Genomic DNA, 24,787 nt, shown 5'->3' with positions numbered 1-24,787 from the left:
ACCCTATTGAAGAAAATGCTGCTATCATCCCATTTGACAGACGACACAACTGGGGCACAGAGAATTTAAAGTAACAAGTAGCAGTTGGCAGGTTCAGACTCTGAAGTGTGATTTCAGACCTTGCATTCTTACCCTTACCAGTTTCTTCTACGCATAAAAATGTTTCTCTCCTATACATGGAAGTGGAAATTAAAAATAACCACACACAATAAAAACACAGGGAACCAAAAAAAAAAAATGTAAAGGAAATGGTTTTATCCTGTTTCCTTATTACTTCAGAGAAATAATAGAGAAAAAAAAATTCAGAGAAAGTCTTAGAATATTTTTAAAAGTTTATTTATTTTGAGAAAGAGGCAGAGAGCACACAGGAGGGGCAGAGAGAGAGGGGGAGAGAGAATCCCAAGCGGGCTCCGTGCTGTCAGCACAGAGCCCAACACAGGTCTCGAACTCATGAACTGTGAGATCATGACCTGAGCCGAAACCAAGAGTTGGACACTTAACTGACTGAGCCAACTAAGCACCCTAAGTCTTAGAATTTTAATCAAAGGATCCATCCCTTCCCTCGTAAGGATGGGTTACTCTCCAATTCCAGTGGTCAGTCGCCACCCATCACATCGCTAAGCCATATGGCCCTGTGTCCTTCCTCTTACTTTACATGGCCACAGATAAGTGGGTTGAAAATCATGTATCCATTCCTTCCTGTCAGCTTATTGCAATGTATGGCAGCTTAGATGGCATAGGATATCACCCATGTGGTCCCATTTTATAAAAACTTAAGTAAGATCAGACTTATTAGTAAGGGTAATAGAATTAGTAGTCAGTATGGTTAATTTTATTGAAATGAGGCTGTTAAATAGTAGGATCTTCGCAATAATTTGTAATGAGAAGAGTGGTTTTGAAAATCTTGTATGCCACGTGTTTGTTGGGTTTTTCGCTGGTGAAGTAATAAAAGGGTTGTCGAATTTAGAAATTAATCAATTTTAGTTTACAATAGTAAGTCCAATATATGTGTTTGTGTGTGTTTTTCCAACACCACCAAGCAGTTCTCCAATGCTCAGCAGACCCTGTCTGGGTGTCACACACTCTAACTCACTTCTGACACTATCTGCCTCCAGGTAGGTCCCACAGGTCACGGGCTCAGTCCCACAACATGCCCTCCACTTCAGATGCCAGTCACAACCCGGACTGTCTTCTGCACTTCTGACCAACTGGCTGTAAATTGGAGGCTCCAGAGACCCCCTCCTTGGGTTCAATAAATATCCTGGAGCAGCTCAGTGAACTCAGAGAAACATTTATGTTTACCAGTTTATTATAAAAGAATAAAACTCAAGAAGAGACAGATGGAAGAGATACATAGGGGAAGGCGTGTGGGAAGGGGTACAGAGCCCTCATGTTCTTTCTTAGACATGCCACCTCCTGCAGTTCACCAACCCTGAAGCTCTTTAAACCCCATCCTTTTTTGGTCTTTATGAAGCCTTCATTACGTAGGCACAATGAATGAAATCATTGGCCATTGGGGATTGGACTCCACTTCCAGACTCCCTCCGCTCTGGGAGGTCGGCAGGTTGGGGGGGTGGGGGTGGCGGGGAGGGGGCGTACCGAAAGTTCCAGTCTCCTAATCGCATGGTTGGGGCTGCTGGCAAACAGCCCTATCCTTTGGTGCTCTCCAAAAGTCACCTCATTAACATAAACTCATAAACATAAACATTAACATGAAAGGGATTTGTTATAAATATCAAGACGCCTTTATCACTCTTATCACTTAGGAAATTCCAAGGGTTTTAGCTTTGTGCCAGAAGCAGAATGAAGACCAAATATATATTTCTTATTATAAATCACAACATCACACAAATGTTTCAGGTTTCCTCAACTTTTCTCTTCTAAGTGGCTATCAGCAGTGTGTGAACTAGCAGGTTTTTAAACTTATTTTCGAACAATTTTAGATTTAGAGAAAAGTTTCCCAGATAGCATAGAGTCTCCATATACCCTCTACTCAGCTTCTTTAGCATTAACATCTGTCATATCCACAGCATATTTGTCAAAACTAAGAAATTAACATTGGCACAGTGCGTCAAATATAGGCTTTATTCAGATTTCACTGGATTTTCCAATATTGCCTTTTTTTTTTTTTTTATTCCAGGGTCCAATCCAGGATACTACATTGTATTTAATCATCATATCTTCTTACTGTCTTTTAGTCTGTAACATTTTCCCAGTCTTGTTTTTCTTGACTTTGACACATTTGAAGAGTACCAATGAGGTATTTTGTAGAATGTCCTTCATTTGGGGTTTAACTTATTTTGTCATGATTAGATGATGCTTGTAGATGTTGGGGAAGAAAACCACAGAGGTCAAATGTCCCTCTCATTACATCCTATAACATGACTCCTCCCTGAAGAGGTTAACCTTCTCCACTGGCTAAGGTGAGGTCCACCAGGTTTCTCCATTATAAAGTTTCTGTTTTCCCCCTTCCCACACTCTGCCTGTTGGAAGCAAGTCACTAAATCCAACCCCTACTCAAAGGGAGGAGAATTAAGCTCCATTTCCTGGAGGGAGATTATCCACATAGATTATTTTAAATTCTTCTGTAAGTAAGATTTGTCCCTTCTCCCCATATATTTATTTATCCAATCATTTATTTATATCAGTATGCACTCATAGATATTTATTTTATTTTCCGAGTTATAATCCAATACTATACTATTTATTTGGTGGTTCAAATTGTTCCAGCTTTGGCCACTAATGCCCTTTCAGTTTGACTCCTCTTTTCCTTGGATACAATATCCCATCCCTCTTCATCTCTCTCTTTTTCGGCACTCCCTTAATATAATTTCTTTTAATGTTTTTATTTATTTTTGAGACAAAGAGATACAGAGCATGAGCAGAGGAGAGGCAGAGAGAGAGGGAGACACAGAATCCGAAGCAGGCTCCAGGCTCTGAGCTGTCAGCACAAAGCCCGATGCGGGGCTCGAACTCACGAACCACGGGATCATGACCTGAGCTGAATTCGGACGCTTAACCGACTGAGCCACCCGGGGAACCCCAAGCACTTCCTTAATATAATACTAATAAGATGCTCCAGGCAGGCTCGTCCTCCATGCCCCAGTCCTGGAGTCAGCCAATTTTCCAAGAAGTCCTGGTTTCCTTCCTTGGAGAATGACGCTAGAAGAAAGATCTGGGTCCTGAGTGTGCTCATTGTTACTGAGGGTCACATCCTCTAGGTCCTCTCAGAAGCCAAAGTTAAGAAATAAATGTATACATACTAAGCCATGTACACCCACATACCTGCATTTATTTCTCTATCAAAGCTAAAAGATATCAAAGATAGGGGAAAATATAAGTATGTGTGTATACATATGTGTATATCTATCTGAAGATGATGGATAGATAGATAGATAGATAGATAGATAGATATAGATGATAGATACATAGATGAGATACATAGATGATAGGTAATAGATGATAGAAAGATAAATAGATAGATAGATAGATAATCTCTGACTCTAATCCAGCACCACGGGGTTCATTCTAGACTTCCTCTTTTACATATTTGTAACTTCTTCTGAGAGTGTGAAACCTGGCTCCCATTATTCATAGTTTACTTACTCATTTATTTAATCCTAGTAAACATGTAAAATAGTTTTAGAATTGCTAAGTCTTACCCCTATGAGAAACTAATTTACTAACTACAGTACAGTGTTGACACACAGATCTTTTTGGCCTTAGACTTAAGCAGCCAGCGAAGACACTGTTTTCCAAAATTATCTAGATCAATAACTCTTTTCCCACCCCCTTCAGTGAGGTTATGTCAAACACCTGGAACGCAGGTTTGTCACAGTCTGCATTCCACCTTGGGATTCCCCCCAACATCTGGACTGATTTTTTTTTTAATTTGCCTACAGCAAAACTCATTCTTTGTGGTGCCCAGTTCAGTGGGTTTTGAAAAATATGCAGAATCATGTATTCACTCCCCCAGTACCACAAAGAATGGTTTCACTGACCTCAGATCTCCCTTGTGCTTTTCCTTTGTAGTCAACCCCACCCTTAACCCCTGGCAACCACTGACCTATTTTCAATCCCATAGTTTTTCTTTTTCATAATGTCACATAAGTGAAATCCTGTAACATATAGTCTTTTGGGTTTTTTTTCTTTTACTTAGCAAAATGCACTTGAGATTCATCCGTGTTGTGGGACCCGTAGCTCGTTGCCTTTATTGTCGGGTAGTATTCCACTGAATGGATATGCCGAGTTTTGCATACGTTCTTCGGTTGAAGGACATCTGGTTGCCTCCATTTGCAATGATTATGAATAGTTGCTAGAAACATAGGCTAACTTGTTTTCACGCAAACAGAAGTTTTCAGTTCACGCGGATAAATACCAGAAGTGTGATTGTTGATGTAATTGGAAAGTCTATGTTCAACTTTGTCAGAACTACCTAACTGTTCTCCAAGACGACTATACAATTTTGCATTCCACCAGTGAAGAATGAGACTTCTCACTGACCCACAGCCTCATTGTCTTTGCGGATTGTCTGTTTGATTGATTTTAGTTATTCTAAGAGACGTGAAGCGGTATTTCATTTTGGTTTTAGTTTCCATTTCCCTAATGGCAAAAGATGTTAACCATCTTTTACATGCTTATTGGCCATCTTCATGTTTCCTCTGATGAAATGTCTGTTCAGATCACTTGCGCATTTTTCAGTTGGGTGTTGCTGATCTCGCTAAAAATATTTTATTAACAATAACAAATTATAGCAAGACATTTTGGGCTTTTAATACAACTTTTAAGGGCTAATTTCACCTCTATCTCATCCTTCTTCAAATTTTAGTTCTGTCTATGTTTCTAATTTATGGAACATTAGTACAGAAGAACATGAATGTGGGTTACAATTTGATATATACCTACTGGGGGGACGGGCTCAAGTTTCTTTACTGATGGGATTTGTGATAACGTTTGGAGACTGTTGCCTGAGAGAGGAGCTTGCACTTGAAAGGGAAGCCCTGGCTGAGTTGAGCAGTGAGGAGGGCTGCTGTGGAGGAAGAAGAGAAAAGAAGAGTAAGGAAGGCCCAGAACGCAGTGATCACCCAAGTCCCAAGAAGTAGGATTCTAGAATCTCTAGGCAGTTGGGAACAAGAGTTAGGAACTCTTCTCTTGCTAAGGCTCTAAAGAAAGATTCTTGGTTGAAGACAGATCACTTTTGCCTTGTAAGAATCAGAAATGGTTTCACAGGGTGCAGGAAGCTCGTGTAAGCTGCCAGTCACCGACTGAGTAAGTAGAATAATGTTCCTTTCACAGAATCACCTGAGCACGATCGCTGCGGTGGGCACCAGGAATCTGCCTTTTTGATGAGACCTAAGTTATTCCAGTGAAACCACCTGTCCCAAAGAACCAGTAAAAGCCACCTCTGGCTTGAAGGGCAGAGAACAGTGTGCTTGGGGCTACCACTTCTGTGAGGTCTTGTTTCATTTTGTTCTGTTGGTGACCAGTAAGATTCTAAGGGGACCCTTTCACGCAGGCGATAGAAACCAACTTAATATGTAAGCTCTGCATCATAAACCTCAGGTATCTCCCTCTCAGCGCCTAGCGCAGAGCTCACTGTTGTACATAAGGGACCATTTCTGGAAGGGATCAGATGAGTATCTTAGACTTTGTGACCTATACGGTCTCTAACACAACCACTCGACCCTGCGAAAAGCAGCCATACACATTCTATTACCGAATGGGCATAGCTATGTTCCGATAAAACTTTATTTACAAAAGCAGGCCTGGGTTGCTGAGCCTTGCTATTCCCCAGTATGTATTCTGTATACACCAGATGACCTTATTGCTTAGTTACTTTAAAGCCCCCATAGTGACTCTTCCTCTGGTCTTTCTGAATACTCAGCCCTGTTTTTAGCATCACCTTTGAATTGGAGAATGTAACTCTAGGAGAGGAAACTAATAGCTTTAGAAATCTCTAGGCAATGGCAGAAATTATGCTGGATAAAAATATGTATGAATATCAAGTTCAGTATCATAAATTTCACTCCACCCCCATCCCAGCAACACTACTGTATTTGGGGAAGACATTGCTTTGAGAGAGGAAGCACTTCTAGAAAACCAGTAGACAACAAGGCATGGAACTCTTGATCCTACTCCCACTTTAAATAACTCAGTGGGGATCTCTTTATGGCTTCTCTACTCCCACCACCAACACTTCCCTCCTCTTGTGATCCATGGTCAGCTGTCCCCTCTTGCTCAACAGTCAATACCAAGACTTTTAAGGGAACCTATGCAGCAGTGATGGAGGGGCTCAGAAAAACATTGGATTTGCAATATAACACTGATATTTTTGAAACAAGGCTCCCACATTTGGAAATGTATTAAGAGAATGGAAGAAAGATAAGATGCTAAATCTTCTTATTTCATTTATTTTATTTTATTTTTATTTTTTGAGAGAGAGAGAGAGAGAGAGAGCGAGAGAGAGAGAGCATGCATGGAAGTGGGGGAGAGGTAGAGGGAGAGGAGGGGAGAATCTCAAACAGGCTTCATGTTGAGAATCTCAAGCAGGCTCCCCCCAATGTAGGGCTCACTCTCATGACTATGAGATCATGACCTGAGTTGAAATCAAGAGTTGGGTGCTTAACTAATCGACCCACCCAAGCACCCATAAGTCTTATTTCAATAAAGCCCCGATTAATAAATCTTAAAAGTTGTCCTTGCAGACCCATGTATCTGCCACCTCTGGTTGAAACTGGGGTGTATGTTTCCACATATATGAGGAATGCTTAACTCTTTGTATTCTATTTTGGTCTATTGATAGAGTTAAAATGGGACTCCTGGAAATGGAATGCCCTCTGTGGTTTCTAACTGAGCCTCAACAAAGAAGGGCTTAGTTCTTTGCTGGTCTGATCCCAGAAACATAGCATTTACTTGAAAGTGACCATGAAAAAAAGTATTAAGGAAAGAGCCTGTTCATTCCTTCCTTGTACTGTTTACTCCTGTACTTTGTTTTTTCCCCATGCTGCTCTGAAAGATCGAAAGAAACAGAAATTGGGGGGTGTGGGGGGGTGCTGGGCAAAATGGGTGAAGGGGATGGGAGACACAGGCTTCCATTTATGGGATGAATAAGTCACAGGAATAAAAGACACAGCATAGGGAATATAGTCAATGATATTGCAAGAGCATTGTATGGTGACACTTGCGATGAGCATAATGTAATGTATAAACTTGTCAAATTACCATGTTGTACAGCCGAAACTAACGTAACACTGTATGTCAATTATACTCAAAATTTTTTTCAATTTAATAATTAAAATAAAATAAAGTAAAATAAAAATAAAAGTACCAGGAAAATTCTAGGCAGAACCATCCACAACTGTGGCAGATTTGAAGGTCTCCATGGCAACAGACTTATCTCAGGACTCAGGACAGAGCAAGATTTGTTGACGTGGTCTCCTGTCTTTGACAGGTTCTGCCTACAACAGACCTGGGGATGAAGGCTGCCAGCATCTTGGCCCTGATTGGCTGCCTGGTCACCGTCACTGAGTCCAAAGTCTACACTCGCTGTAAACTGGCAAAAATATTTTCAAGGGCTGGCCTGGACAATTACCAGGGCTTTAGCCTTGGAAACTGTGAGATTTCTTCCTTCCTGTTATTTTTCTACTTTTGATCTCCCCCACCCCCCCCGCCACTGCCCGAGATACCAAAGTCTCCCCACACCTCCAGCCTTGGCTTGTCCCCAGCTCTTCCACAGTCTGCCCCACCAGGGACACCTGCTGGCTGTCCACATGTTCTTCTCAACCACTGTTCTCTGGGGCTCCTGTCCTCCTCCCTGCCCCTCCTGTCCTCACCCTTGGAGTCCATCAGTCAGGGAAGGAGAAAACAATGCCACCCTTGCTGGTGCAGTAGGGGGAGGACCTGAGTTCCCATCTAGTCCAGGTGTAGCCACTGACAAGGTATGTGGCTTAGGGTGTGCTCCGTGGGTATACTACCTGCCCTGTCCTTCCCCAGGCTAGGTTGGGACCACAGCATTATTATAACACATATAAAGAACTCTCCTCTAAGAGCAGGGTTGGAGGGGAAAACATACATTTACTGGCGTTCCTGGCTTTTTCCTCCTCTAGGGATCTGCATGGCATACTATGAGAGCCACTACAATACGACGGCGCAGACCCAGCTGGAGGATGGAAGCACTGACTACGGCATTTTCCAGATAAACAGCTTCACGTGGTGCAGACATGCAAAGCTACAGGAGAAGAACCACTGTCACGTCGCCTGCTCGGGTACGGTTTTGCTTTTCCAAAAATAACGTCCTGGGGGATAGAGGCAGGAAAGCTGATCATGGAACACCCACCCATTTTCTGTTTTAGCGGAGGTTTCGAGTTCAGATGTGCAAGTAGGTCTACACCTTGCCAACAAATTATGGAACGGCCCCCCCCTGGGTGACACTCAGAGTTCTGTGGCCTGCTTGCCCAACGAGGACTTATTCCTTCTAGGATGGTTTTCATGAAGCCATGTTGTTTCATGAAGTTATGAAGTTATGAAGTCATGAAGTTGTTTCATGAAGTTATGTTGTTTCCTAACAACAGAGGGGTGGACAGATGACCTTACTATCCTTTCACGCATATGGACATGAAATATCTTCAACAGGAAGGAGAGAGTTGTTTGCCAACTGCTTTCCATAAGCAATTTGCTCGAAGTATGCATTTATGCTTATTTGTACAGAATGAGACCACTAAATACACTTTAAATTCTTAAACAATGGAAATTAAGCTAGAATTCACTCCGAGGGTGCTACTTCAGTTGTTTAAAAAATATACATGTGCACCGAGTTGAGGCTGGCAGAAAGCATCAGACATGAAATCTGGTATTAGGACAAGTCATACACTTTATGAAGTTAAATGACTGTAACCAGGTGTTGGCTGAGTATGGTGGACTGCAGAGGACAAAGACGTTATGGATAAAGTCATGGAAAGTTTTGTAGACACAAGGATATTTGACCTAAGACTTGGAAGATAAGTAAGATTTGGACATTCAGAGGTGAGTCATTTCAGGTTAAGGGAACCATGAAAGCTAAAAAGTGCATGTGGGGAGGTTCGGTGCACGCACAGAGAGCAGTGAGACCTTTGTATTATCTAGAACAAAGGGAACATAAAGACAAATAACAGAACATGGGGTTGGAAAGGTTGATTACCACCTGGCTGTGAAGGGCCTTGGAGGCGAGGCTGAGACATGTGTACTGAGCTCTGCCTGCAATCGGATATCAACAGAGGCCAGAGCACTGCTCCAGAAGGATTAATCTGCAAACAGGGTGTGAGATAGGTTGAAGAAGAGACCGTTTAAGTGCCACTGCAGGTGTGGAGGGGAGAGAAAGATCTGAATGATGGTCATGGCTGGGAGTCACGGAGAATAACATGCAAAAGATACTCAACCAATCATCTCCACTCTACAACGCGAGGGCAGGGGTTCATCTGTTTTGTTCACTGAGGTATCCTCATTGCCCAGAGTGGTACCTGACCATAGTTTCGGGGTTCAATAGATATTCGTTAAATAAATGAATGGAAGGAATGAGAAGCAAGGGTGAAGACACGGAGTTATAAGATATTCTGTGGCGAACTCCTTAGAAGCAAAAAATAAACTTTTAATTTCCTTTTGACACTACTATGTAATCAGTACATATGTCTGAATGTATGGAAGATTGAACAATGTGTTAATTTTCTAGTAAATTGTCCCTACACCTACATTAAAACAGAATGCTCACTAACTCCTGAGGCAGAGCACACAATTGTCAATCAACTCTTAACTTAGAACATTCTTTTGATGAGCCAAAATCTACCTCCTTAAAGCTTTCTTCCATTAATTCTAGTTTTTCTTCTGGATTTATTCAAAATGAATTTGTTCAGCCTTATACATAGAAACTGATTTAAATGCTTGAAAATGACTAGTCGATATTTCTTGCCTTTAATTCCTTACCTTCTGGACTAAAACATTCAGTATCTTCACCTTCCTACGGGTGTGAATTTTAAACCCCTCCCCACCCACGGTCAATTTCATTAGCATCCCCAAGAGCTTGCCAATGGAGTCTTCCAGTTAAACCCAGCAACTAGACATGTACGTTTTTAAAATTTTATTTCTTTAAATTCAAGTTCGTTAGCATACCATGCAGTATTGGTTTCAGGAGTAGAACCCACGGACATGCACATTTTTAGAAGTTGAAAAGCAGGAGGACTAATTTAGTAATTAGAGAAATTTGAGTCCTAAACTGACAGTGGGAAAAGCCAAGAAGCAACCACAGAATCCTAAAAGGGCTCAGAAATCAGCAGGATCAGCTAATTCCGGAAACTCGAGCGAAGGTAGATAGAAAATAGGAGGATCGATTGGAAGTCCAATTAAGGAGCAGCTAGACCATCAGATTCCCTTCCTGACTCTATTTAGCTACTGACTGCTTCTCCCCAATCCTGGCAGAATACTGGAGCTTTCCCTTCTGGAGACAACAAGTAAAAAGTCCCTCAACTGAGGGAGCTCAACACCCTGTGAATGGGAGAGCTCCATACTGAAGACATGGGAGATTGAATTGAAGTTTCCATAGTCCCAGTCCCTTTCCTCCAGTTAGATCTCAGAATGATGGAAGCCAGAAGAGAAGATTCTGTTCGTTCTGGGGGATTCAGACAGATGAAAAGGAAATAACTGAAGATTCTGAGTGGGACCTCTCCATGAACAAAACTAGCCAGAATTCCCTATAGTGAGATACATAGTTGAAAATCTCAGTGTCTGTGTACAGAATTCCCAATCAGCTTTTTAGTCTCTCTTTCTTAAATAAGTCCAGATAACCGAAGATCACCAGACATCATTGAAGCGTCATTGACGTGAAAGAATGAGACAAAGTAAAACAAAACAAAAACAAAACGAAAAAAAACAAAATCAGATAAAAGTAACTTGTTGAAAGCAGAGATGATACAGAGACGTGAAAATTTCAAATGAAAAAGGAAACTATCATTAATATCTTCATATAGATAAACATGTCAGTCATATCAATGAAACAAGAAAAGGATGCTTTCTTTTATAAAAACAAAAGAAACATTTAGAGAACAAGAGCCCCTGGAAATTTAAAATATGATCGCAGACATGAAAACCTCCATAGATAAGTTGGAAGATAAGATTAAGGAACTCTCTCTAAAGCAGAATGAAGAGGAAAGAGACATATGGAAAATAGGGGAAGTAAGGATAAGAAAAATAAATGGATCTGAGTAATACAAGTTTCAGCAGGATAAGAAGGGGAACAGTAGATAGAGTGACATCTTTCAAAAATATTTCCAGGACAGAAAGGCACGCGTCTCCAATTTATAAGGTTCATCACGGGAGGAGTACAGTCAATTAACATAGATTCACATTAAGGCACAGCCTCATGAAATTTCAGAAAACCGGAGAGTATTAGAATACACTATCGTCTTCAAAGAGAGAGAGAAACATGTTCCCTACAGAAGATCAAGCATGAGAGTGGCATCCGACTTCTCAATATCAACGCTGGGAAGCTAGACGAAAATAGAGTCCTGTCTTTAAAATCTTAAAGAAAAGCTATTTCCAACCTAAATTTCCACACTAGCCGAATCCTCAATATATTATGAGTATAGAATGAATGTATTTTGAGACAAACAAGTTGTCTTTCCTACGGAAAGAATCCCGACTTGGTAAAACACAACCGATTCAAACTAAGTAATTCAGGAATTTTTAAAAGGGAGCTACTTACAAAAGTGCGGTCAGATTCCAGGGAAACCCCAGGAGTATTGAAGCAAGGGATTCGAAACAGCAAACCATTACTAACTCCTGGCCCAAGGGGAAATGGAGAGAGAGCCGTGACCCACACCCAGGTACAGGGTCCATATGGCGAAGGCTACCTTGTAGGAGCTGTGACCTTCCATCAATGGACACAGTTTGTTCTTGGTGACTGGACAGAAAAAAAAACCTGAGGAAACGTATATATCCCAACTTCACTGTCCTTTTCCCTTGCAATCTCCTGCTGGTGTTCACCGTTCAACTCTGAAGTCAGAGGAGGGGGCGGGCGGAGGGGAGGTGTCTACTGATGTCATCCATGTAGATCAGTCTCTTAGTGCACAGAAAAGGTGTTCCACCAAACGGACAAGGTAAACCAAGAAATAGGAAGACACAGATCCACAAAACAAGACATTTCAATAAAGGAGAGAGCCAAAGGGAAGGCCCAAGATGATTATAAGGGATGATCCCAGGATGAATTTTTACACTTGATTTCTAAAATGATTCTATTGCAGTAGTCTATATGGTTTCAAACCTTTAAAATGATTTGAACCTTTTTTGTGACATAGATCTATGGTCACCATACAGCATATAATTAGGGCAAATGTGCATTTGAAAAAATTATGTGTATTCTACAGTTGCTAGGTGGATATTCTATACTATATATATATATTATATATATTTATATATATATTATATATATATAAAATTATATATATTAATTATATATATAAAATTATATAATATATATATATATTATATATATATATAAAATAAGCATCTATACTATATGTATATTTTATAATTATCTATATTATATACTTATTTTCTTACTTATTCTATCAAGTAATGAGAAAGATGTATTAAAATCTCCAACTATAAAATTACAATTTACATAGTTCTTCTTTCAGATTTGTCCATTTTTGAAGCTCTGTTATCAGATACATACATATTGAGGACTGTTAAATCTTCCTAATTTGTTGACCCTTTTATCATTAGTGCCAATGCCCCTCCTTAACTCTGATAATATTTCTTATCCCCAAATCTACTTTACCTGATAGTACTATAGTGATTCAGTTTTCTTTGCACAATATATTTCTTTCCATTCTGTTACTTAAAAAAATTTTTTAATGTTTAGTTAATTTTGAGAAAGAGAGAGAGAGAGAGAGAGAGAGCACAAGCAGGAGAGGGCAGAGAGAGAGGAAGACACAGAATCTGAAGCAGGCTCCAGGCTCCGAGCTATCAGCACAGAGCCCGATGTGGGGCTCAAACTCACAAACAGAGAGATCATGACCTGAGCTGAAAGTCAGAGATTCAACCAACTGAGCCACCGAGGCTCCCCACCATTTTTTTACTTTTCACTCATCTACATCTTTATATTTACTGTGAATTTCTTACAGACCGCACATAGTTAGGTGTTGCTTTTATATCCGGTCCAACAGTTTCTGCTTTTTGTTAAGAATTTTTAGACCAGGGGGGCGCCTGGGTGTTTCATTCGGTTAAGTGTCCGACTTCGGCTCAGGTCATGATCTCACAGTTTGTGAGTTCAAGCCCCACATCGGGTTCTGGGCTGTCAGCTCAGAGCCTGGAGCCTGCTTCGGATTCTGTGTCTCCCTCTCTCTCTGCCCTTCCCCCGCCCCCCCCCCTTCTCTCTCTCTCTCTGTGAAAAATGAATAAAACATTAAAAAAATTTTTTTAACAAAAAAAAAGAATTTTTAGAACAGAGGTCAGCAAACTCTATTTTCTTTCTTTCTTTCTTTCTTTCTTTCTTTTTTTCTTTCTTTCTTCTTTCTTTCTTTCTTTCTTTCTTTTTTTCTTTCTTTCTTTATCTCAGTGTGGTTTATTTTTTTAACATTTTTAAAAATTTAAATCCAAGTTAACATGTAGTATAATAATGATTTCAGGAATAGAATTTAGTGATTCATCATTTATATATAACACCCAGTGCTCACCCCAACAAGTGCCCTCCTTAATGCCCATCGCCCATTTAGCCCATCCCCTCACCCAACACCCCACCAGCAACCCTCAGTTTGTTCTCTGTATTTAAGAGTCTCTTATGGTTTGTCTTCCTCTTTGTTTATATCTTATTTTTACTTCCTTTCCCCTACGTTCATCTGTTTTGTTTCTTGAATTCCACCCGTGAGTGAAATCATATGACATTTGTCTTTCTCTGACTGACTTATTTTGCTTGGCATAACACACCCTAGTTCCATCCACACTGTCGCAAATGGCAGGATTTCATTCTTTTTGATCACCGAGTAATATTCCCTTCTTTTCCACATCTTCTTTATCCATTCGTCAGTCGATGGACATCTGGGCTCTTTCCATACTTGGGCTATTGTCGATAGTGCCAGCAAATTGTTTTTTTAAAGGGCCAGATAGTAAATTTTTTAGCGTTGTGTACAGTCTCAGTTGGAACTTTCGACTCTCCGTGTAACGCAAAAGCAGTCATAGAGAAGATGCGAATGAGTAAGCGTGGCTGTGTTCCCATAAAACTTTATTTACAAAAACAGAGCACAGGCCTGTGGGCCAGTTTGCTGGACGTTAGATCATTTATAGCCAATGTGATCACTTACGCGGTTACTTTAAAATCCACTGTCTTGGGTTTTTTTGTTTGTTTTCTCTTAGTGCCATCTAGTTCGGGTTCGTTTTTTTCTGCCTTCTTTTGGATTATTGGATATTTTTCAGTACTCTCTTTCCTCCACTGGCTTGTTAGCTGCACTTCTGTTTTATTTACAGCGGTTACTCTAGGGTTTACAACATGCATCATCTCACATTCTACCTTCAAATAACATTATACTCATGTATAATACACGAGTCTTATAACTATATACGTATTTCCCCATCCCATCCTTTATGCTATGTTGCCCTGCACCTTACTTCAACGTGTTATAAGTCATTGCATTTTTGCCTCATGCATTTTTGCCTGAAGCAATTATCTTTTAAGTAAATTGTTTAACTGAGGAAAAGGGTCTCTTTATATTTGCCACACATTTACCATCTCCAACTCTCCTCACTCCTTTAGTGGAATTCATTTGGGTAGGCAGTTAAGCGATATCATTTTCCTCCAGCCTAAAGAATATCCTTCAGTATTTTTTTTTTTAGAGTGGAGGTCTACTAAAAAGCATTTTCTCAGCTTTTATCTGCCTGAAAATGTCTATATTTCATTTTTTTCTTTGAGGGCTATTTGCTCTCTATATAAAATTCTAAGCTGGAGGCTGTTTTTCTCTAAATGTGTTAAAGATATCCTTTCGCCTTCTGGCTCATTTTGTTTTTTTGAGAAACTGGTGATCTTCTGATTTGCATCCCCAGGGTGTAATGTCTCTTTTTATTCTCTACCTGAATTTAAGGTTTCTTTATAATGCCCAATTTTCAGCAACGTGATCACGAAGTCTGTTTTCTTATGTTTATCTTACTTGATATTCATTAACATTTTGGATCCCTGGGTTTATAATTTTCATCTTTTCTCCTTTGAAAATTCTAATGACACATGCGTTAGATCACTTGATATTGTCCCATAGGTCACCGACGCTCTTCCTTTTTTTCTGTCTTTTCCCCTTCCTGTGTTTTATTTTCAATAGTTTCCATTGCTATATCTTCACATTCTCTGTTCTTTTTTCTGAAGTGCCTAATCTATTAAATTCATTAATTGAATTTTTCATTTCCGATATTGTATATTTTCAGTGCTGGGTGATCGGCTTATGTATTTCATTTCCCTCATTTTATTCATGTTTTTGTTTAAGTCCTTGATATCAATAAGCATATTTATACATTATTTTACATTCCTTGCCTGGTAATTCAATAACCTGTGCCATTTCTGGGTCTTAACATTGACTGCTCTTTCCCCTGGTTGTGGGTCACATTCTTATACCTCTTTGCACATATAATAACATTTTGTTGGATACTAAACATAGTATGTATTACATTTTTTTTTAAATTTTTTTTTTTTTCAACGTTTTTTATTTATTTTTGGGACAGAGAGAGACAGAGCATGAACGGGGGAGGGGCAGAGAGAGAGGGAGACACAGAATCGGAAACAGGCTCCAGGCTCCGAGCCATCAGCCCAGAGCCTGACGCGGGGCTCGAACTCACGGACCGCGAGATCGTGACCTGGCTGAAGTCGGACGCTTAACCGACTGCGCCACCCAGGCGCCCCAGTATGTATTACATTTTTAAGTGTCTCAATTATGTTGTCAAGGTCCTTTAAGGACTATTGGATTTCACCTTGGCAAGTCTTTAATTCTGATCGGCTTGACCCTGTTAATACTTGCTTTTAAATTGTGGTAGGGAAGTTCGCTAGTAGTATTTATGGTAGGGCTAATTTAACCCAACTACGAAGGCATAGCTTTTCTAGTGTCTTTTGAATGTCCAAGGGTTCACCAAGATCTCTTCCCTCTGACTACTCAGAAAACAAATGTCTCCCAGCCCTGGGTGAGCTCTGTAATTGTACAGGTCCCTGGTAATCGTTTTCTAACTAGCTTCGTGGAGTTTTACCCCTTGCGAACCCAGTTAAGCTTTCGGTCAAAAACTCAGTGGAATATCTATGCAGATCTCTGGTGTTCTCCTTCTGGGTGGCCCCTTCTTCTCAGATTCTCTTCTCCACAAATTCCACTTGCCTTGGCCTCTTCTCTCTGTCTCCTCCACTTAAACTGCCATCTCCTGCCTGGGTTTTACCTTTCTTGCTTGAACAGTGCCTCTGGGCAGAAACTCATGGCAATCATAAGACTCTCCTCATTTGGTTTCTATCTTTCAAGGGTCACGATCCTGCATTGCTTGCTGTCTAATGTCTGAAAATAATGTTTTCATGTATTTGTGTAGTTTTCTAGCTGTTTACAGTGGGAGAGAAAATCTGTGACTCCGTCACGACCATGCTTGACTTTACTTTCAGTTGACTAATTTAATATTGTTCAATTTAGTTTGAAATAAGGAAGTCTGGGGCAAACGTATATCTGCAAGGCAATCTTGAATGCTAGGAAATGAAAATGTCGGACTGTTCATGGTGAGAGGTGAAGGAACTCTCCTATCTGCTTTCTCATCATAAAGAGCATGGGATTTTCAGAGACAGCTTTAAAATAGAAAACAGGATGTTGGTTTTATATCCTAATCACCCCTTAGTAACTGGCTTCCCTCAGCCTCAGGCCAGAGAAGCTTTAATTATGGACGATGTTATTCTGTCCCACGTATTACAGAAGTAGGGACATTTGTCATGGGAACTGGGAAACAAGTTAGCATTGGGGTATCTTTACAAGAAACATTACATTTCATAAATGTACAGTTCATATGTACCTCCTGCCCATCTTCCAAAGCTATGCCGTCTCCTCACACCCATACCAGATTGTGTTTCCAGAATTCCTGCCTACCTTCCCCAAACTATTTAGACAGAATATTTGTATATATACGTATGTATAAATATAAACATATATATGTGTATGCACACACATGATAATAAAATATCAATCTTTATTTTCCTCGAATAGCACAGACCTCTTTAAAATGAGAGATGTTTAAGGGGGGGAAAAGGGTGATTTTTGTCTCTCGTATCTAGTCTCGTCTACCTACATTAATCTCTATTTCTCATCAGCCTGGTATCTGAGTTGGCCTTTGTCACTTCAGAGAGGGGAAGGAGATTTAAATTGTAGGCGTGGTGGTGATATTTTAGTTGGAAGGCAGAAGGATGCTGGGGAGAGACAGACAGACTTTATAGCAGAACCAACTTACCTGAAAATAAGTTATTCTTTTTTGTAGATTGTTGCCATTTTCTGTCGTTGGATGTGGGAGAATAAACTATTCAGCTGAATAATGCTTTGCTGTTCAACAGAACCCTTTGACTGGACAGACTTGTCTATTTAAAGTAAATTGAGCAGAAGCAATTCTTGGCACGGATCCTTGTAAACACTTGCTCTCTTGACTCGTTTCTGCCCCTCTGCTGCCCCTCTGTGGTGGTTTCCTTGTGTCTTCGCATCTCCGCCCATCAAGTTCGTGTTTCCCAGCCCCCGTCTTCCTCAACAAACTTTCCTGAGCAAATTCAAAGTCACGTCCGACTAGCACTTTGAAAACATCTCATTTAGGCAACATAAAGCTATCGCAAAATGGGAGACTGACAAACTTTACAAGGTCTCCACCACATGGTTCTGCCGCAGCTAATCTCCAGCCAGTGACTGGAGCTACCAATGGCTGCCAATGGCTACACAGCATCTCCAGCCAAGCAAACTGCCTTACCCCCAGACACGAGCCTTCCACTTTGTGTTCCAGTCCTGTCTTCCCGCGTGTTCCGGTCCTGGCATAATAGAATACTCTCTACTTCTTGCCCACTATGTATACTTTATGTCCTTCCCACCCCTTGAGGCCCCACCGAACCCACTTCTCTTAGGAAACAGTCTCCAACCACTTCCTAATACAAACCCCACAATATCTCAGCACTTATCAAGAATTTATACACACAGGGGCACCTGGGTGGCTCAGTCATTTAAGCATCCGACTCTTGATTTCAGCTCAGGTCATGAGCTCTAGGTTCATGGGATAGAGTTCTGAGTTGGTCTCTGTGCTGATAGCATGGACCCTGCCTGGGATTCTGTCTCTCTCTCTCTCTCTCTCTCTCTCTCTCTCTCTCTCCTCTTCCCCAACTCATGCATGCATACACACATACGCACGTGCTCTCTTTCTCTCTCTTTCAATAAATAAACATTAAAAAGATAATTATGCACACAAAATAAAGTGTTTCTATGTAATTGGAACGTGTATCAGATACCAAGAATTTAAGTTTGGATAATCTCCTAATAAATAATTACTTGAAAAATTAATAGAGTATTTCTATTTTTATTATCAACTTCATTAGCATATAGTCTTATAAGCAGAAATCTTTGCTTAAGTGGCCATGTTGGAAGGAAGCAGGGGAGACAACAGAATTTAAGCCCTAGGTTTGAATGCAGACTCATTTACTGGGTGTAGACCTCAGTCTAATGGGCTAATAATGGTACTCACCCACATGGTTGTTCCAAGTCCTAACAGAGATAATACATGAAGGGACTTAACATGAGCCTGACCAAGTATTTTTTCTATAAAGGCAGGTGTTAGTAACAGTACTTGATATTCTAACTATTCATCTCTCTAGAAACAAGGTGCATATAAGCTAACAAAGCTTTAATTTTCACTGTGTATCAAAGGATGACTTTGAATATATTGTCCCAATTTTTCATCACTTACAGCTCATATTTTTCATTCGTTTTCTCTTGTTTAGCAGAATTTTGTTTTAAATTTAAAAACCACCACATTTGGGTGAATTTGCTTAAAGCAATCTATCATTACCTATATCTTCTGGTTTAGCTTATCTGAGAAAGCAACTTAATTAGCATCTAAGTTGGCATACTCAAGAAAAACACCATTTTCAACTGAGTTTACAAAATAATTTTGTGTTTTAGTGATCCCTTTGATCGCAATATGATTCTTTTTTGTTATATTTTTCTGAAAATAAAAATAATGCATTTCTACTGTAAAAAAATTAGAAACATGCAGGGAAGATTGAAAGTATTGGTGATGCCACAATTTAGAGCTAAACCTTCAAATACTGGTGGCTATGACTATCTTTTTATTTTCTCTCTAAACCGGTGCTGTCCAATCGTACTTTCTGTGACGACAGAAATGTTTTCTGGGCTATCCAATATGAGAACGACTAGCCACAACAAAGACGTTATAAAGCATCTGAAATGTAGTGAGAGCACCTGACGAACTGAAGTTCTGATTGTATAAATTCATTTAGATTTAAATAGCCCCATATAGCTAATGTCTACCAAATTGAATGGTGTAGCTCTAGGTGGATCTTTTTACAATCCTGAGAACTTCATATTGGGAGCATGTCCCACTATTATGAAACCACGTCAACCCGTGATTTTAAATGGCACCTTATTCCATTCTGTGGAGGTATTATTATTAGTGTGAACATCCCTAATTATGAGGCAATTAGATCTCTTACGCTTGAAAATCAATTTCCTCTTACACACTAAGCTGCAATAAACTACTCTGTAAATAAATCTTTGTCTCGGGTCGTAATGAATTCCTTAAGATAGGCCCAGAAAGAGAAATTGCTAGCTGAAAGGATAAGACCACTTTAAGGCTCTTGACACATGCTGTTCAATTGCTTTCCTGAAAAGCTGAACCTGTTATATTCTCACCAGGAAGTACGGAAGAGTGCTTATTTCATCGCACCCTCGTCAACACGCAGTATTACCCCATTCTTTCAAGATCTTTGCTTAATTGATAAATAAAAACGCCATCTAATGGCTCCGGCTTTTATGTCTTGGATCAGTGGTTGTGATGGGCAGGGAGATGGACGGCCCAGATTCCCCTTGAAGGGAAGATGTCTGGCTCCTGCGACATCTGCGCATTTGCAGACGTCTACCCGGTACCTCCTTTAGGGTCTGTCTTAACCGCAGAGGACTGTCTAATCTCACACTGTGCCCCTCTGCAGCAGTCCACACCCAGGGACTGAGTGATGCAGAGGCCTAAGGACGTAGCCATTTGGGGAAACCTGGGTGGTTCAGTTGGCTCAGGTCGTGATCTCATGGTTCACAGGATGGACCCCTGTGTTCAGTAAGAAATGCTAAGAGCAAGGAGCGCTCTTGGGATCCTCTCTCTCCTCTCTCTGCCCTTCCCCGTGCATGCATGCACATGTACACCCGCTGTCTCTCAAAATAAGTAAATAAACGTTTAAAAAAAAAAAAGACTTAGCTATTTGGGCACAACTTGACCAACTTCGGTGAGCCTGCATCACAACTGAATATCTCCATCGGCCCAGTCCGGCTTCTGCCCTCTTCCTTCCACAGATGTGGATCTCTGATACGTGTTGGCATCCCAAACCCGTCTCTGCATTTGCTTCTGAAGAACCTGCCATGCAACAGAAGTGATGCTAGACTTTATACTTTTTGCCTTTTTCTGTCATGTTTGCATTGAGGATTTTGAGCCCACTTCTGGACAAGCAGGAGAGAATGCAGATACCAATGATTTCATTTGCAATCAAAAGATTCCTTATGTCTGAAAGCCATAGAAAAAAATAATAAAGACCAATGTATTTGATATAAAAAACTTGCCTATGATAAACACCTTGGGTAGAACTTGCTTTTAATGCACAAACTGCAAAGTTAAATGGACTAGGTTCATATTTACCTATAAGGAGATCGCGTGTGTCAAAGTAACCCAAGTAGAGAAAACCTTGTAGTTACTGTGCCTCTTACTTGTGTGTTTCTTCAGGGCACAGAAAACATTCTCCTACTATGTCTTTTAAAAAAAAAATTATTTTAGGGGCGCCTGGGTGGCTCAGTCGGTTAGGCGGCCAACTTTGGCTCAGGTCATGATCTCGCGGTCCGTGAGTTGGAGCCCCGCGTCGGGCTCTGTGCTGACAGCTCAGAGCCTGGAGCCTGTTTCAGATTCTGTGTCTCCCTCTCTCTGACCCTCCCCCTGTCAAGCTCTGTCTCTCTCTGTCTCAAAAATAAATAAACGTTAAAAAAAATTAAAAAAAAATTATTTTAGAGAGAGAGAATGTACATGAGGGAAAGGGAGGGACAGAGAGAGAGAGAGAGAGAGAGAGAGAGTCTTAAACATCTGAGCGTGGAGCTCGATGCCCGATGTGGGGTTCATTCCCATGACCCTGGGATGGTGACCTGAGCTGAAATCAAGAGTCAGATGTTCAAGGTCCCAGGCGCCACCTACCGTGTCTTTTCTAAACATTTCCAAAAACCCTTCAGGACTAAAACTTCAAAAAGTCAAGATATTCTACTCTAGAAATTAAAAAAAAAAAAATTCTTTGATTTGTGAAGAAGCTCAACAAAAATAAGAATGCATCTCAGAGTTCTTCCTACCCTCCCGTTCCAAAAAATAGTGACTGGGGGCTCCCCTCAAATAACAGTCTCAGCTAATACTGTACTCCTCTCTTTCACAGCCTTGCTCACTGACGACCTCACAGATGCGATTATCTGTGCCAAGAAAATTGCTAAAGAGACAGAAGGGATGAACTATTGGTAAGAGTCTCCTTGGAAGACTTGGACCGACCAGGGCAAAAAAACGACCGTGTGTCCATTCATCACGGCTGCAGCGGGCACTGACAAACTCCCCTTTGCAGAATGGTCCAATGATTTTAATGTGACCTCGTCTATACCCTCCCCCATGAGTGTGTGGGTGTACCGTGAACACCGTGAAAGGGGTTTCTACGGGGAGGAGAGACGTCATGAGTCATGGCGATGTGTGATTGTCTTTCACATTAAGATGGTCCAAACAGTGGAACAACAGATATTTTCGAATGTGAATTGCTGGTGAAGGCAATACACCAGAGGGAAAAAGCTTGAGCTTGTTCAACTTTTGGATATAGTTTTGGAGAGCTAGAGCAACATTTTGTGGGGAGAGAGAACAGGAAGCAGCGAGAGAAGAATAACCACGTCAGCCATACCCTAGATTAGCTGGAAACAGCCCTAGGATTGTGCAGAGACATGGTTTCTGGTGCTCTCTGTCAATTTCTGAGGCTGGGTGTCTTGTGAACATTTCTAACCAGGTCACCCACCTGGGGAACCTGAATTTTCAGAGGCGGAGGTGTTTAACTAAATGACCCATCCTTATGCAAGTTGTTCACCTGTTGCTGAGGCTAATAAGGACTAGGAGAAAATCAAGAAGGGAGAAGTCTTAACAAGGTACAGGGACAGGGTCCTTGGATCTCAGACATGAATAAAACTAAGCCCTGGGTGCTGCTGGTTGTTTTGGTTAATTACCTATGGTTTTGGACCTAAGAATATTTGGACTGTCATGCTTCTTTCTGTTCTTCCTGCTTCCCTGTCCTCCTCAGGCAAGGCTGGAGGAAACACTGCGAGGGCAAGGACCTGTCTGAATGGAAAAAGGGATGTGAGGTCTCCTGAACCGGAACCGGACCCAGGACGCTCTGCAACAAGTCCCTAGGATTTGTAGTATGTCAAATGCTGGTATCACCTTGTCCCCCTTCCTCTTGATGTTCCTTCTCAAAGTTGGAGAGGGAAAACTAAGTTGTCATTTTAAGGAAATAAATATTTCCACTTAAGTATCTTTACCTCACCCAGACTCCATGTCAGTGATGTCATAAAAGCACCCTGGTTAAGATTTGGAAAGTCACCTGCAAAATGTTCTGGCTCCAGGAGGAATGAAATTCTGCCATCATTATAAGGATTACTGGTTCCCGTGGCCCTGAGACAGCTTCTCATTTACAAAGAATACTCCCAGGTCATGGAGAACACTAGATGAATGACCATAGTTTGCTGACTTCTGTCCTGAAGCACTAGGTCACTCTTCTGGTCAGCAGACACACAGTCCTTCCTCAGCTTACCACTGCCAGAGAGAATGTTCTCTGCCCTCTAGGCAATCCTGACGGACACTCCAATGGAAATAAAGTGGTGAAGTGCAGCTCTCATCTCCAACGTTAGGAGAGTTCCCCATGTTGTTCCAACACCTATTCAAATGAAATCTATCAAATTCAAAACTATACTAACATCTCATGGTAAAATTGCTTCCAGCCTTAGACCTTTAGATTTTAGTACTTTGGTCAGGGAACTGGTGATGATCTGAAGGACGCTTCATTACATGTGACCCAGAGCTGAGGAGCTCAGACCCTCAAGAGCTATTCCCAGAAAGCCCTCTGCTCCAGGCAAGGATGGCCCGCTTGGCAGGCAAGCTTTGGTCTGCTGAGTTTTTTCTTGTCTGTTCTCCGTCCTGCCGGGGCAGAGGTGGTTGGGGCTGTGTGATCGTAACTTTACATGGGAAGCTCGAGTCGAATGCAATCTGACCTCAAGAATGCACTCAGTTAAGGTTTGTTGAAGAAATGGTTATGCCTATCGTTATTTGTCAATAAGTTTCCCACTTACAAGAAAGCCCCCACTGGTCAGACTGATGAGCTTTGGGATAGCACCTAGCTGACCCATAAACACTCTCTAGTTGCCAACTGCCTGGGCTTTACCATTGGCCCATTTCACAGCCACTGGCTTCACTTGCAGGCATAGGCTTTAAAAAATCCAAACTGCTACTTGCCAAAAGAATATAAACGTCTCATATGTGCTAAACAAACATAATTCAGTGACAATTTAACAGGCATTACAAACCAGGGGGGAGAAAGCTTTTGGATCCCGCGTAAGAATTGAAAAAGAATTCTGAAAGATGGCTGATGAAAATGTAAGAAATGTTGAATCCGTTTAGTTGCATGAAGTCAACAATTTGTGCTTCTAGAAGTTCATAAATATGCATCGTTCTTTACTATTGTCCTGTTATCCGTTTGCTTTGCTGCCCCAATTCTTAGCCAAACCACCTTAATTACACCAGTAATACTGTGTTCATGACCTAAGCTGGCATGGGACTGGTGTTAGCTATGCAAACACGAGGGGAAAGATTACACAAACAAACAAAAAAAAACCACTCAACTGAAAAAAAGGAGTGCATTGAAATTCCAAGTGGAGAGAGGTTGGCTGGCCCTACAATTTGATCCGTCTTGTCACAAAACTCATAAAATTTATAAGCATGTAATCCTACTATTTCTTTCCCTAAATGTTTTATTTATTCAATATTTTCATAAAATTTTAGGATAAAAAAATGCATTGTCCTTGATAATTTCCCATAATTAATACTCTCAGAAATTCAAAAAGAAAATATTGCTCCCATTCCTGAGTTATCGTTATTTAACAAAGGTATGTTGAAACAACAACAGAAATGTATATTCTCTTGTGCAGTTTCCAAGATATTTGGAAATAGATTTTCAGTTTCTCTTCACGACCAGCTTATCAGTAGCTTACCAGACATACTGAGTGGACAGTTGGATATCAGGGTTTGGACAACTGCTGAGGTAGATACGTTCTTTTTTTTTTTGGTGGGGGGGACCCAGCTCTACCTGATTCTTGGGATCCCTCCTCCCCCAACATCTGTCCCTATGTATCTCACCTCATTCTCTGTCATTCCTCAACACTTTCTGTCCAGTTCACCATTTTTTTCTTGATGACTCCTGAACCCATAGACCATTTCCCCTTGGATGTCTTGGCTCTTG

General features: G+C 40.9%; 1 protein-coding gene across 1 annotated transcript; it reads left to right on the top strand.

The window, feature by feature from the left end:
• Window positions 1-5,142: 5,142 nt before the first annotated feature.
• LOC131484076 (lysozyme-like protein 1) lies at window positions 5,143-22,818 on the top strand. The gene is made up of 5 exons (XM_058682340.1): window positions 5,143-5,268; window positions 7,451-7,613; window positions 8,106-8,264; window positions 21,683-21,761; window positions 22,577-22,818. Exons 2-5 carry the CDS (start codon window positions 7,475-7,477, stop codon window positions 22,644-22,646), a joined length of 447 nt encoding a protein of 148 aa, XP_058538323.1. The 5' UTR covers window positions 5,143-5,268; window positions 7,451-7,474; the 3' UTR covers window positions 22,647-22,818.
• Window positions 22,819-24,787: the final 1,969 nt, after the last annotated feature.

This window comes from Neofelis nebulosa, chromosome 8 (genome assembly GCF_028018385.1).
Source record: "Neofelis nebulosa isolate mNeoNeb1 chromosome 8, mNeoNeb1.pri, whole genome shotgun sequence".
In the NCBI taxonomy this organism is placed as follows: domain Eukaryota; kingdom Metazoa; phylum Chordata; class Mammalia; order Carnivora; family Felidae; genus Neofelis; species Neofelis nebulosa.
Note: the sequence above shows the minus strand (reverse complement) of the source record. Positions and strands in the feature narration are given on the sequence as shown.

Bases quoted from the DNA above. Each gene is read 5' to 3' on its own strand.
- LOC131484076 (XM_058682340.1), top strand. From the start codon at position 7,475: ATGAAGGCTGCCAGCATCTTGGCCCTGATTGGCTGCCTGGTCACCGTC. The intron at 7,614-8,105 runs GTGAGATTTCTT...TTCCTCCTCTAG, and splicing joins GGGCTTTAGCCTTGGAAACT to GGATCTGCATGGCATACTAT. The intron at 21,762-22,576 runs GTAAGAGTCTCC...TGTCCTCCTCAG, and splicing joins ACAGAAGGGATGAACTATTG to GCAAGGCTGGAGGAAACACT.